The following is a 15,368-nucleotide window of genomic DNA, read 5'->3' as shown; positions in this document are numbered from 1 at the left end:
GTTACGCACGGCACGCTGAGACAGAGCCCTACCCCCAATCTTTGGCCCGCCCACCAGCAACACTGAAAGTAAAAAATGGTACGTAATCGCATCATGGAACTAGATTTATTATCGGGCTGACTGGCAGTTGATGTAAGTTGTAGACCCGGCCCTGATAAAAACGTGCCGGTGCTAAGCACCGGAAAGCACCGGCACAAATTAAGCACTGGTTCGACTACCCCCAGAGCTAGCATCTTCGCAACTTCGGACTGAATGCAAGCCCGAACTCGGTCGGGAACTCGAAAAGCCCGGTGTCGTACAGGCGGGCTGTCCCCGGTGTCGACATCGTGGACACACCACCGGGTGACCCCGGGAGTGAGGGAAAATAGGTCTGCAAATTGCCCCAGAAGTTTCCGGCAGTCTTGGTGCTGTTCTGGGGTCAGGGTAGAGGAGAGCGTGACCCCTTCGACTGAGCCGTCCCTCTCAGTGGTGCTCAGGAGGTCTGGTAGGGGCTCAGAGTCGTCTTCAGCTCTGTCATCTGTAGCTAGCAGCAGGCTCAGCTCCGTGCGGGCAAAGTGAGGCTTGAGCCGGTTGGCGTGTAGAACCCGGAGGGGGTTCCGTGGGGACTCCATGTCCACCAAATAGGTGACGGGGCTCTTGCGCTCCACCACTTTGAAGGGCCCCATCCATTTTTCCTGGAGGGCACAAGGTTCGACCGTGGACATGACCCAGACCTGCTGGCCGGGCTCGAGCTCAATGGACGAGGCGTTCTGGTCATACCAGCGTTTCATCTCCTCCTGACTGGCCTCAAGGTTGGCCTCGGCAAGTTCAGGGTAATGAGTTCTTCTCGGGGTCAGCCGCGACAGCGTCAGCAGGGCTCTTGACTCCAGGATACAACTGGGGTCCTACTCCGGGGCTGGCCCAGATATAGGACGGGAGTCCTTTGATGTCCAGACCCTCGCGCCTCGGGGTCAGAGGGGCCGGGATGAAGGTGTCCAGACACCTAGCAGGGGCGTGGAGCCAGCGCCCAGGGAGGCCGGAGGGCGATCGATACCAGGTGTCCGGGGACGGCTGGAGGGCCATCGAAACTCCCCTCCTCTTGGATCCGTTGAGTGGCCACTCTACCACCTGGGTGGATCCTGGTGCCTCGATGTCGGGGCTTCGCTGGGACCTTGGCCGGGGTTGGGCCGAGGCCACGTGCTCGGGACGTGGTGGGCCCAAGATGGAGTCGGGCCTGTAGGGGTGGACCGGAGTGGTAGCCGGACCAGCAGTGTTGGGGCGTGCAGGGTACGCCGTGTTCCAGGGGGGGAGCCGTGGTTTGCCAGGGTGGATGCTCTCGTTGGTAGTTCGTGTAGGGTCGTGCCAAGGGGGCGACCGCGGCTCGCTGGAGGCCCGATGTCGTCCTGGGCCCGCCATGCGGGAGGGGTAGGACCATGCCACGAGGCCGGGTCCAACATTGCGTAATGTTCATGGTAATACCTGGGGCCAGTATCACGAAGCACTGCACTGACTTAGAGCAAAACCGAGCACCCATGTTTTGCGTTTGAGATGTCAAAAGGTAAGACAAATGGGGCAGTATTACAGTAAGTGCCTTGGGGGTGCAACAGGCGTTTTCGGCTCCTTTACGAGCAATCTGGGCTCTTTGGTATTGCAGAAGGGGCCGCAGATGCTTGTGCTGCCCCTTCTGTAATACCAAATGCTCCGGGGCACATAAAGTGAAAGTGCTATCTTCAGAGGGCATTCCCTCATTTGCATGGGGGCTTGCCCCTATATTTGTTCTTGCAAATGAGCCTTCATGGAACTTGCCATGCCAAAGCGTAGCTCACTGAGTTGATGGGTTGCCATGTTTTTTGCAAATCAATCTATAGAATCAAATGTTATCAGTAAATAAAAATCTCCTTACAATAGCAAGTGCAAGTGAACCTTAATTTCACAGTAACAACCACCACTGTTAAGTGTCTATGTGTCTATCTTTTAAGGAAAAAAGTAATGAAGGTTTTCCAGTTCATTTTGTTTGTTTAAATAAATGCCCTTTTCCCTATTTAGATATATGATCCAAATAATAAAAGGTATGAAGTTCCAGTGCCACTGAGTACCCCCAGCAATCCATCGGGCACAGCAGCAAGACTCTATGATGTCACAATTGTGGACAAGCCATTTGGAATTCAAATCAGGAGAAAAAGCACAGGGAAGGTCATGTAAGTGACAAAACATGTAGTCATAGTCTTGTTAATTTAATGGGTGCTATTGACAATATATATATACTCTGATAATCCAAAGGTTATGAGTGTGTTATAATTTGGAAATAGAACTAAAAATAACTTTAGAAATGCGGTATAGTTAAGTTCAGATTTCACACTTACAAGTTAAAACAGTAAAATTCAGCAGTTTTATCTGAGCCAGCTATAACTTACACCTCCGCAATGCACTGCTTATGACCTCACACATTTTCAACTGATCCATCCAAAGTTTCTGTACAAGGAGGAAAATGTGCATGCATTGAACTAGGATAACTCTGTAAAATTACTCTAAGTATTTTAGCCTACTGTTGTGCCCTCTTTGTCTTATCATCAGAATAACCACTTGCTGTAATAATTATTTTTTACCTTCTCCTGTGCTAACCCCAACATGATACTATGTCACTTTTATCTTGGTTACAATAATTTCTCTTTTGAAACACAATTATATTACAGATGGGACTCTCAGCTACCTGGATTCACCTTCAGTGATATGTTTATTCAGCTCTCAACTCGCTTGCCCTCACAGTACATATATGGATTTGGAGAAAATGAGCACAGAACATTTAGACAAGATTTGGATTGGAACACCTGGGGAATGTTTTCAAAGGACCAACCTCCTGGTGTGAGTAAAATTTGTGTACAGTATTTAGAAATCATGATATCATTATTGATCATGTGGGCCAGTGTCATAAATCCATATATTCATAATGTTTCTAGGATGTGTTTCCTTTGACCCTGATCTGCCTTACCCACAATATGCTGTGTTAAAGTGATGTTTCCTCCATTCCTAGTGCAACACTTGTTAATGTAGTGTGATGCCATACATTGACAAGTCAAAGTCTTTCATGGAGAAGTGTCAAATATTTATAACCAATTCTTTGGAGGCCTCATATGAATAGTGGTGCATTGCTGGGGAAAACAGCAATGTGTCACTTTTCATTACACTCTCCTTGTGACACCTTTGATGCGCCATATTTACACTACTGTGTTCCATGTCACAAGGAGTCAACAGATACGTCAGGAATCCTGATGTATCTGTTGGCACTATAATGAAGCATTGCTGAAGTGAGTCAGAAAACTGAAGCAACTCCAGCAATGTGCCAATACCCATGGGTGAGTCCTGAGTAAAAAGTCCTGCCTCAATTATTATGTCTGCTTGAAGCAGGTGTAAGGATTTGACACAGTCAAGTCATATAAGTGGCACAGTGAAATGTCAGAGATTTGCTGCACCACTTCTACAAGGCTTTTTTTTACATGGAAACGCCAACCTTGCATACATTATACGTGACGGAGGTACAATTCAGCACATGCTTTCACAAAGTGACGCATCTGCCTAGATGTGTTACTTTGTAAATAGGGTGCAGTATTGATTAAGCCATTGCAGCATCACAAAAAAGTTACGCAACAGAGGAGTAACCCTTCATAAGGGCCAGGATGTATAATGCCACATTCGCAGACAATTAAAAAGCAACATGGAAATTGAATATTAAATGGGCAGGTCACAGTTTTCCACTCCCTGTGATTATCTACAAATGCAGGGATTGAGGGCTGTAATGAACTGCAGGCATGTGTCATCCCAAATAGGAAACTTTTGTTTTTAATAGTGGCTGTGCCCATTAAAGGGAGCATGGCTTTTTAAAAAAACAAAAATCCTGTTTGGAAGACATGAGGGAGTCTTTTTGACCACTGCCTCCTGCCCACCAGGCTACTATCAAATTTCCAAAGAGGAAAGTGTCTAAATGCGACAACTTCCTTAGGAGCATCAGATTTCTCCTCATAGAGGTGGAAGTACCTGATAAATATTTGCCACCACAGTTGAGTTCACAAATCATTAACACATCTCATTCTATGTTACAAACAGACAGGTTACCCATCTTTCATGCCCCCTCAGTTTCGAGATTTGGACAAGGGTGCAAAACCATTTTAAGAACCGGAAAGAAAAAACATATGTTGTGGTAACAGGCTCTCCTAATTGTTTGTATTACAGACTTTGGAACTTCAAAATACCTTTGCACAATAAAACCTATACTGATGCTATATGGCTTTAATACAATAGAAAATGTGTCTCATGAGAAATTTGTCAAAAGCCATTAGAAATATTTCAGTGATACAATGTCACTGCTCATCGCTGATAATAGACTACAGCCCACAAGAAGAATGCAAAAGTATATATGTGAATATTACACAAACTTAAAAAAAGCACCTGAACTTGCTATATCCCTGTAATAAATTCTGTCTGGGTTACCTTCATCTTTAATCTAACAACAGGTTTAGTTGCTTCTAGTGATCTATATCCTCTAAATATTTTTGTCCTGACATGTGTTCTCTTTTCCTGCCATGCCTCAAAACAACAAATTATAGCCCAAGAGAAAAAATAAAAAAGGCAACAGTAGAAGAAAAACACAATATTATTCAATTTCCCTGAGAAACTCAAGTTATGCAGTTCTTTTCTAATTGCTTCATATCCATGTAGCAATGCTCCCATTATGAGCCCTGCCTAGATATGCTCATCAATAATGTTGATTGCACAGGGGATGCTTCATGAATCTGGCACTCCTATAATCCATTAACAAATATGTAGATATCATTGAGCTGCTGCTGTTTCTGCTGTCACAGATGTACATAAACACAGAAGCCTTGTTCAGAAGCAGATTGCTCTGGTGTGAAATATGGGCCATGTCAGTAGCTGTTATACAGGAATCTCAGTTTGTGAATACTCAGATGTCTGTATTCACATATGACGCCTTCTTGAACCTGTTCATAATAACTACAGCAGTGATAAAAAAAATAATATATCCATCTTTGTAAACCTGCTTTTCATTGTGGCAATCAATGAATCAAACAGGATTCTTATAGAGCGCGGCTAATCACCCGTTAGAGTCTCAGGGTGGGGGTTCTGCAGTTCAGTCGAATATCTATTTAGATTGTCCAGATGGGATAACAGCTTGCACTCAAATGTTCAATGGTGCACCAATATCTACACACAACACATGAATATACAGTGACTAATACATGGGATCTTGTATTCCAGGTATAATAGTCCTAGTCCTGCTTCCTTTGTTCAGGCTACTTGTGACACATCTTGCCATCTGTGATAAAGAAACATTACAGTGCTACATACAGTGCCTGCTGCCAGATCCAGCAGCAAGGGTGAAGGGCAGGTTTGGGAGCATAATTGCAGCAGTCATTTAAACAAGGGAAATGTGAACTGGCTTTTCTTGATACTGATATGTTTTTCTAATACAATTATCTAAAACGAAAAGCATTAAGCAGGAAAGCGTTTATTTTTCCCCAAGTTGTAGGTCATAACAGAAAAGACCATTTGCAACACAATATTGTTCAATATTCATATTTACATCAAATAGATTTTTGGCTGTAGTAACTTTAGAAATGCAGTTTGTAAATAGCAAAGGGTTCACTCTTTAATGGGTGAGTGCACGTGTCGCCCTCAATACCGCCCAGTCCCCCTAAACCTCTTCTAACTCCTTCCTACTACTTTCCCCTTTAATAATACGTATTCCCCATTTTTCAGCCACTCCTCTCCGTCCCGCCCACATTTATTACTAAAACATATTCTAACATGCTTGGAGACTCGACAGTTGGGGTGGAGATCCCTGCACACAAAAACATGGGTGAGGTGGAGGCATAACATCCACACACATTTTTGTGAGTAGTATTGAGTAGTATTATCTAGTAAATGTGTAGTACTATTAAAGTACACCAAAACATACTCCAAAAGGCAGTTAGTGAATGTGCCCCAATGTGCCTCTCACTATGTGCTTTTTAGCATTTGTCCTTTTTCTGTTTCCTTTCATGCATGAAAAATGTGCTACTAGAGTATGTTTCTTCAAAAATCTTTCCAGATACTTCAACTGACCTGCATCTCAGATCAACAAAAAGCTCATTCAAATAGAAACGCGTGGATTGTATTGCAAAATAATACAGTAATGAGTGAAAAAAGTAATTCTTCCTTGGAATGTTTCTTTCTTTCCATGTTGGTCGTCACTTATGCTTTTGTGAAATGAATAGTGTGTATAGACTGATGAAGCAGCTGGAAGGAATGTAATTATTGCAACAGCAGTTTAGTGCGGATGCACAGCTTTCTCTTCTCTCAGTACCACGCTTTTTAATGAGGTTAATGAATATGCATTCTCACTAATTATTTTTCAATCATTAGTGGTATGTAATGTGATTAGGATGCCGGCAATAATAGAATCATAATGTAATGGCATTTAAATGTCATATTGATTGTTTTTTCGTACCCTAAGAATATATTTACTCCATGGTCAGATGTGTATAGTCAAATCTGGTTGATTAACAAAGCATTATCTATAATATGCAAAGAAAATGGAACTTTATAAAGATAAATATGATGAGTCCTCAATAACAGTCCATAAGGTTGAATCAATGTCAGTTTAGCAGAATATCTACGCGCAGTATATTTAGATAATGCAAATGTACATGCCCTTTATGAGCTGACCGGTCAAAAGATTATCTCCGGCTTCAACCGATTGACTTGGAGTCAGTGGCTTAACGCAAAATTATGGAACCCCCCTGCAGAATGTGATGACAGGCACCACAGTCTCCCATAGCTCATAGATGTTAATTGGCATTGGGCTGAATTGGGCCCCTTAAAGGTTTGGGCTCTGCCTGGAGGGCTGGAGACCACATACACCTCAAAGCCATCATTACCCCACTGCATGGAGTCTTCCTCACTTCTCACTCTTGGTTCAGAGTTCAACCATACATGGGAACAATGAGGTTCCTTCCAAATTAACTGGATCAGAAAACACACAAGCTGTCAACTTGTGCAGAGTACCTTTTCCCGGGCAGCATGTCCTTGTGAAGGTCTTCACAGTCCATCCAGGTGAGAGGAAAGATACCATCTCTCTTTGACTGCAGACCATCAACTCCCTTCACATAAGGGGCAGCAATTAGGCAATTATTTCGGAATGAGAAGCAACCTCAAGTCTCTCCATTTACTTACTGACATATAAAACAAAATATGTCAAACATGGAATTGGCAATCACTGCCTCCAATCACGTGCCACATCACCTCAGGGACTGACAGGTGCGACAGCCATTGAAGGAGTGGGTGGGTCCTAAACACCTGCAGCCAACCCACAGGTCTTCACAAGTCTTAACACTGATGATATTATATTCTGCATAATTCCTGCAATCCTACTGACAATATCAGCTGGAATGCAAAGGCTGTGGCAACGAATCAAAAGCTGGCCTATTGGGACAACATCCTGGTCGTTCTTGGCCTAAGGGCAAACTGGCAGCGGCAGAACGGCTGGTCATTGTGGGAAGCCGCTTGTTTGGCTATTTGTGGGCCTGTTGTATGGTCTGGTGGGCTGGTTTTGAGATGTATTGCGACACCATTCGCTGGAGGGCCTTTTTGGGAGTTTTTGATGGGTTTGCTCTGATCATTACATAGTGCTGATTGCTATTGTGTTGGAGATATGATTTAAGTTACACTATAGTATAGGAGTTTGGTTGCTTGAGTCTCCAAGGAATGTATACTGATGATTGTTTAACAAATCTGTAAGCAGGAAGCACAAGTTACTACTTGTGTAACGATATATCTGTAAGAGACATTAGTTAGTATTAGATTCCTTACCTTAGAATATCCCCAGGCGTCACGTCAGACTGGATCCGGAAATTTTTGCGTAGCAGTACCCTTGCGCGTCGGTAGGCGTCGTCTGCGGCTCCGCGTCAGTCGTCGGCGTCGTGGGCGCCGTGATGACGTCGTCGGAGTACTTAGACGCCGCCTCCGCGTGCTGACGTCAGTTCTTAGACACAGCTTTTCCGCACCAGAAAAGCCAACACTGGTGCCATTGAAACTAGGGCCCTTAAAGGGGGTAACCCTAACCCTAGATATCGGTTCGCAGAACGGGGAGGATGGGTGGGTCGGTAAGGAATCTAATACTAACTAATGTCTCTTACAGATATATTGTTACCCAAGTAGTAACTTGTGCATCTGAAAGAGACACGTTAGTATTAGATTCCTTACCTTAGAATAGATACCCCAGCAATACCAACCCCGGTGGTGGGTCTGCGAACCAATAATCACACCAGAAAGTCCTGGAGGACGGAACGGCCAAAGAAGCCATCCCTCTGGACTTGACTGTCCAGGCAGTAGTGTCTTGCAAACGTGTGCAGCGAGGCCCACGTAGCTGCCTGGCAAATGTCCTGCAAGGGCACTCCCCGGCCCAGGGCAGTCGGAGTTGCCGTGGCTCGGGTGGAATGAGCCCTTAATCCAACAGGGGACTCCTTTCTAGCCAAGGAGTAGCATGCCTGGATACACAAGATGATCCACCGGGAGATGGTCTGCTTGTGCACTGCTTTCCCCTTCTTAGCACCCACGTAACCAACAAAGAGTTGGTCATCCACCCGGAACTGGCGTGTGCGGTCCAAGTAAAATGAGAGCGCACGTTTTGGGTCCAGACGGTGGAGCCGCTCTTCCTCTTTAGAGGGATGTGGAGGCGGGAAGAAGGTTGGCAAGGTGATAGACTGCCCGATGTGGAAGGCCGTGACAACCTTGGGCAGGAAAGATGGCTTGGTACGCAACACCACTTTGTCCGGATGGACAGAAAGGAAAGGTGGAGTACAAGAAAGGGCCTGGAGCTCACTCACTCTCCTGGCAGAGGTGATGGCAACCAGGAAAGCAGTCTTCAAAGTAAGAAGGTGAAGAGGACAGTTGTGAAGTGGCTCAAAGGGAGCGCACATCAGAAACGTAAGAACCAGGTTCAAGTCCCACTGAGGCATCACAAACGGAACAGGAGGGAACGTTTGAGTGAAATCTATTTACAATAGGGGACTTGAACAAAGAAGGTTGATCAGGCAGCCTTAGAAAGGCTGAAAGGGCAGAAAGGTAGCCCTTGATAGTGCCCAGAGCAGAGCCCTGCTGGGCAAGAGAAAGAAGGAAGAGAAGAACCTCAGAAAGAGGGGCAGCAAGAGGATCCACAGCCTTTGCTGTGCATCATGCCACAAATCTGTTCCACCTGCAGACGTATACCGACTTTGTGGAGGGACGCCTGGCTGCCAGAATTACATTACAGACTTCAGGATGCAAGTCAAATGGCCTCAACTGTCGCCGCTCAATCTTCAAGCATGGAGGTGGAGACTGGACAGGTTCGGGTGGTGGACCGTCCCCTGCTGCTGCGACAGAAGGTCCTCCTGAAGAGGCAGACGAACCGGGGGATCGACTGACATACTGAGTAGCTCTGGATACCAGTACCTTCGAGCCCAGTCCGGAGCCACAAGGATGACTTGGGCCCGGTCGCGCTTGATCTTCTTCAGCACTCTGGGCAGATGTGGTATAGGTGGAAAGGCGTACAGTAGACCGCAACTCCACTCGCGATGGAAAGCATCTCCGAGCGAGTGCCGCCTTGGAAATTCCAACGCGCAGAACTGATGACATTGCGCGTTCTCTTCGGTGGCGAATAGATCTAACCAAGGCTCTCCCCATTGCTGAAAGAGGCCTTGCGCCACGTTCGAGTTCAGACGCCATTCGTGATCCATCATGCACCGACGGCTGAGCTCGTCCGCCCTGGTGTTCAGAGAACCTGCCAGGTGTTGAGCCACCAGGGTCACGCCCTGGCGTTCCAGCCATTGCCAGAGGCGCTCCAGCCATTGCCAGAGGCGCAGAGCCTCCTGGAAAAGGGTCCACGACCACACCCCGCCCTGTTTGTTGCAGTACCACATGGCGGTGGTGTTGTCCGTGAACACCTGCACTACACTCCCCCGGACAGAGGGGAGGAATGCCTTCAGTGCTAGACGAATCGCCCGTAACTCCAACAGGTTGATGTGGAGTCGGGTCTCCGCCGGAGACCAGAGGCCTCTGATCTCCGCCTCTCCCATGTGGCCTCCTCAGCCCTGGAGGGACGCGTCCGTCACAACTACATGCTCCGGTTGGGGAAGGGAGAGGGATCTGCCGCTGACCCAATCGCGGTCCGAGAGCCACCGCTGCAGCTGTCACGCAGTGCCCTCCGAGATCAGGACGTGGTCGGATAGGTTGCCATGATGCTGAGCCCACTGAAACTTCAGGTCCCACTGCAGAGCCCGCATCCGCCACCTATCGTGATGCACCAGCAGGATGCAGGAGGCCATCAGCCCCAGAAGCCGCAGCGTCAACCTGACCGAGACCCGGGATAGTGGCTGAAAGATGGGAATCGGAGCCTGAATATCCCGGACCCGCTGTTCGGGCGGATAAACCCGAAACCGCGCCGAGTCGAGAACCGCTCCAATGAAAAGGAGCTTCTGAGAGGGGCACAGGTGTGACTTCGGCACATTGATGAAAAACCCAAGTCGGTGCAGGAGGTCTGCCGTAGTCTGGAGGTGGCTGACGACTGTCTGGGGCGAGCCCGCCTTCAACAACCAGTCGTCGAGGTAGGGGAAGACTGAAACCCCTAACCTGCGCAGGTGAGCTGCGACCACCGCCATCACCTTTGTGAACACCCGTGGGGCGCTGGTAAGGCTGAAGGGGAGCACGGTATACTGAAAGTGCTCGTGGCCAACCGTGAACCGCAGGTAACGCCGGTGGGCCGGCAGGACGGGGATGTGGAAATAAGTGTCCTGCAAGTCCAACGCTATCATCCAGTCTCCTGGGTCCAGGGCAGCTAGGACCTGAGCAAGTGTCAGCATCTTGAACTTCTCCTTCCGGAGGAAGCCGTTGACGTTCCTTAGGTCCAAGATAGGGCGTAGGCCCCCTTTGCCCTTCTTGGGTACCAGAAAGTAGTGGGAGTAGCAACCACACCCTACTTCTGGCCCAGGAACGCGCTCAATGGCCCCCTTGGCCAAGAGGGCCGTAACTTCCTCCTGCAGAAGTCGCAAATGATCCCCCGATACACGGTGGTTCTGCGGTGGCATGGCTGGAGGAGTCGCCTTGAAGGGGAGGGAGTAGCCCCTTCGGACGATCTGCAGCACCCACCTGTCCGAAGTGACGGTGCGCCAGTGGAGGTAGTGATGGCGAACCCTGCCCCCCACTGGCGTCACATGGGCCTGAAAGCACGGACTAGGAGGGTTTTGAGGCGGATGCTGCGGGGGAAGGTGTGGACTGACCTCGCCGTTGTCCCCGACCTCCGGGACGGCGGTTCCCACAGCCGCCACCGCGATGGGTATTACCCTGCGGAGCGTGGCTGGCAGCACGTGTGGGTAGACCCCTTCCGTGGCCACAAAAGGAATGAAAGGCAGCCGACTGTTGGTGCGGGCCGAGAGGCCCAAGGACTTGGCCGTAGCCCTGGAGTCCTTAAAGCGCTCGAGCGCATGGTCTGCCTTGTCGCCAAAGAGGCGACGGCCATCGAACGGCATGTCCATCAAGGTGTTCTGGACATCGGCCAAAAAGTTGGCGGACCTCAACCAGGCGTGGCGTCTGACCGCCACCGTCGTTGCCATCGCTCTACCCAGTTAGTCTGTGGTATCCAGCCCACACCGTATGGAATATTTGGCTGCATCCCGGCCCTCCACAAGGGCTTGGCCGAGTTTGGCCCGTACCTCCAAAGGACACTCTGGCAGCACTTCCGCGACCGTATCCCCAGAGAGAGTGGGTGTAGCGGCCCAAGAGGCATGCGGTGTTAGAAGACCGCAGTCCCAGACTAAGGGACGAGAAGATCTTTTTGCCGTACTGCTTGTACCTCTTGGATTCCCTGTCCGGCGGCGCCGACGGGAAGGCGGTCTGGGAATTGGAGGCCTGGATGACCAGGCTCTCGGGGGTAGGGTGGGTGGACAGGAAACATGGGTCGCCCGGTGCCGGGCGGTGGCGTCTGGCCACGTTCCTATCTACGGGCGAACCCGTAGCGGGCTTGGACCAAGTGCCCAGAAGAACGTTGGTCAAGGCCTCATTAAAGGGCAGCAGAGGCTCGGCCGAGCTTGACTGCGGTTTAAGGACCTCAGTGAGGAGGTTAGTCCTCACAGCCGCGACGGGGAGCTCAAGGCCCAAGGCCTTGGCAGCCCTCATCAACACCACACTGTAGGTTGCCCCCTCCTCCGAAGTCACGGTAGGAGGGGAGACAAAACCAGTGTCTGGAGAGGTGTCCAGGCCACTGGCTTCCCCAAGGTCTCCTGTCCAGTCCTCATGAGACTGACACTCTCGAGTCAGAGGGTCCTCAGACCCCTCCCAATCCTCTTCATCACCCATCTCCTGAAACTCAGGGTTCTCAAGTAATGGGGCCTGCTCATAGAAGTGAAACTCCCCAAACGATCTCTGGAGAGGCGCCCATCGGGGCCGTCCCGACGTCGGAACAGGAATGAAGGGGGCATCGGGGACGGCGCCGCCCGAGGACGGCGCCGGAGGCGACACCTGATGGTCCGACACCGGGGAGGTCGTAAGGTCCACCGGTGACGATCCCGATCCCGAAGAAGGTCTAGCGGCATCCTGCGGCGCCAGGTCCGAAGGCGCCGGTGGCGCCGGGACAACTGGACCCCGCGGCGCCGGGCCCGAAGGCGCCGGCGGCGTCGGGAGAGTGGGAACCTGCGGCGCCGGGCCCGAAGGCATCGGCGGCGTCGGGGCCGAAGCACCCGACGGCGTCGGGGTCGAACCCCCGACCTGCTAGGGGCCCCAGACGGGTCCGCTGGGCCCAAAGGCGCCGCGGAGCCCTTCGGAGGAGAGAGTTTCCTCATGGCCATGAGGAAGCGCTCGATCTCCTCCTGCGTCGCGTTTAGCCCAGGGACCGGAGGGTGTGGAGCTGTACGCGGCGCCCGCGACTCCGACGGAGCCACGTGGGTGGTGTCACCCGAACCTCGGGCCGCATCGCGCGAGTGTCGGGGGGGAGTCCGCAGAGCGATGACGCCTCTTGGACTTCTTGTGCTTCTTACCTGACGACGACTTCGACCCAGAGGAGTGCGGCCTACTCTCGGAGCTGTGGTGGCTCCGAGCCCGCGACCTGTCCCTCGACCTCCCGTGGGACCGAGACCTCTTGCGGCGCGGGACCGACTGCCGGAGTTCGAGTCGCCTGCGGGACCGCTCCCGCCTGGCTTTCGAAGAGAGGGCCCGGCAGTCGGAGCAGGCCTTGTCGTCGTGATCGACGCCTAGACAAGTTAAACACAGGTGGTGAGGATCCGTGACCGACATCAGGCGGTCGCAATCCTCGCAGTGCTTAAAGCCGGGCATCCCTACGGCACCAATCGGAGTCGGAAAGACTTCGAGAAATGATCAAAAATCGATCAAAAAGTTAGTCAAAAAATGACTAGGTTACTGCTTTTTCCAGATCTGCGCTTGCTGGCGCGGAAAAAAGAAGAACTGACGTCAGCACGCGGAGGCGGCGTCTAAGTACTCCGACGACGTCATCACGGCGCCCACGACGCCGGCGATGGATGCGGAGCCGCAGACGACGCCTACCGACGCGCAAGGGTACTGCTACGCAAAAATTTCCGGATCCAGTCTGACGCCTGGGGATATTCTAAGGTAAGGAATCTAATACTAACGTGTCTCTTTCAGATACATGGATGTGGGGTGGCGTGGCACTCAGTAAGCTATTCAAAGGTTCAAAATGTCTATCTTTTAGGTGCTGGCCGGTCTGCTCCCTCTGCCCTGTAGGGAGTTAGTGAAATACAAAATAACCGCTGTCTGGATTGACAGATTGGCCAACCGCACTCTTTTGGGAGAGTGGCCTCTTCAAAGGTTCAAACTGAGTAAATTCAAATTTTTTGGCAAATAGATGTATACACAGTATTCCAGGGTGATTCAATTAATTCATTGAAGTTTATTTACTGTGGTTCAGTTTGTAAAGTAACGTTGTTATCTCACAACTTTGTAAGAGCTCATAGATTCTCCTTTTTGAAAATGTACACAACAAATAGTTCATCCACATGCCCAATGCATTTCGTGCTGGGAAGCACTTCAACAGGGGAAATACCTTTCTGTAGGGTAATTAAAACAGAAGAAAATTGATAGGGAGAAGCAGGTCACAGTCTGCGCTAAACAAACAATACAATTCTTTTAAAGTGACTGTAACGCATATAACAGAGTGCTCGGTGTAATCACTGACACTAGTGCTTATCTCATAAACATGGTCCAAAACGGTGCAACAGTTACCTCGGGTACCAGTGAAGTGTTCGATAACGATAGGGTCAAGTGATAGTGAAAAGTAAACAGTGCAAGGTAAACGCGCCGTTCTTAAGGTGCTGTGTGCCAGTTACGCGTGTTGTTTGATTAGGTCAAACCTTCAATACCTCCGTGCAGAAACGAAAACATGCTGGGGATTAAAGTTCTGTGCTTGCGCTTAGGGCTAAAGGTCGCTTTACAAACACTCACCGGTTGTCAGATTGTGGAAACGCCTAGTTCAAAAACCGCCGCTCTCAGCCTCTGGCGTGTCAAAGTGAATTCGCGCATGCGCATAACGCGCGTGGTGTGTATTTATCGGCATGGAACACCGAGGGTTATAAATAAACTCAATCCGCCTAATGTGGCTAATATGTAAAAAAACGAAGTGCGGAACAGTACATTCAACGTGCTTGTGTGCTGTGATTACTTATGAATGCAAAATAATCCGTTTAACAGGGATGCATACACTTTGTCTGTAAGTGAAACTCGCGGCCATCTTGGAATGGTCAACAATACCTATACAGCCTGATGTAAACGAACAAATATATTATCAATACATGCCATAACTGTGTATGTTGTGTATTAACTGTCGTGTGTCCATTACATGCATGAATTTACAATTATTGAGTAGAATAGTATGCATTCATTTTATGTTTTTTATTGCAGTATAAATTGAACAGCTATGGCGTTCACCCATTTTATATGGGCTTGGAAAGTGATGGGAATGCCCACGGAGTCTTGTTGCTGAACAGCAATGCAATGGGTAAGAATGTCTTCCTTTAATTTGGCCAGGGCTGAATTTGTAAATAAATAAGTGCCAAGCTTTAGTCAGAAGGCCACTGAAGCTTCCACCACCCATTGCCCCTGCCAGCGCTGTCAGTGACATTAGCAGCATAGCTATTAACCACCACACTCCTACAAAGCTATACGAATGGCTAGGGCAGCAGGTAATATTCATGTTTTAATGTATATTGAGTTAATAATTGACTGTTGTTGTGGTCATCTCTAATTTCGCCAGAGAGCGCCACCTTGTGGCAGACTATCACAAGCGCCGGTGTTGACAATTCAGTAGTGCTGGTGTCAAGCACCAGAAGCCAAAGACT

General features: G+C 49.4%; 1 protein-coding gene across 2 annotated transcripts in view; it reads left to right on the top strand.

The window, feature by feature from the left end:
- SI (sucrase-isomaltase) overlaps positions 1-15,368 on the top strand; it is a 645,776-nt gene that overhangs the window by 439,975 nt on the left and 190,433 nt on the right. For both annotated transcript variants that reach the window (XM_078665617.1, XM_078665618.1), the window contains exons 50-52: positions 2,026-2,177; positions 2,673-2,841; positions 14,932-15,028. In XM_078665617.1, the coding sequence (XP_078521743.1) occupies positions 2,026-2,177; positions 2,673-2,841; positions 14,932-15,028 (418 nt within the window). The remainder of the gene's footprint in view (positions 1-2,025; positions 2,178-2,672; positions 2,842-14,931; positions 15,029-15,368) is intronic.

This window comes from Lissotriton helveticus, chromosome 11 (assembly GCF_964261635.1).
Source record: "Lissotriton helveticus chromosome 11, aLisHel1.1, whole genome shotgun sequence".
NCBI classification, from domain to species: domain Eukaryota; kingdom Metazoa; phylum Chordata; class Amphibia; order Caudata; family Salamandridae; genus Lissotriton; species Lissotriton helveticus.
This window is presented reverse-complemented; position numbering and strand designations above follow the sequence as displayed.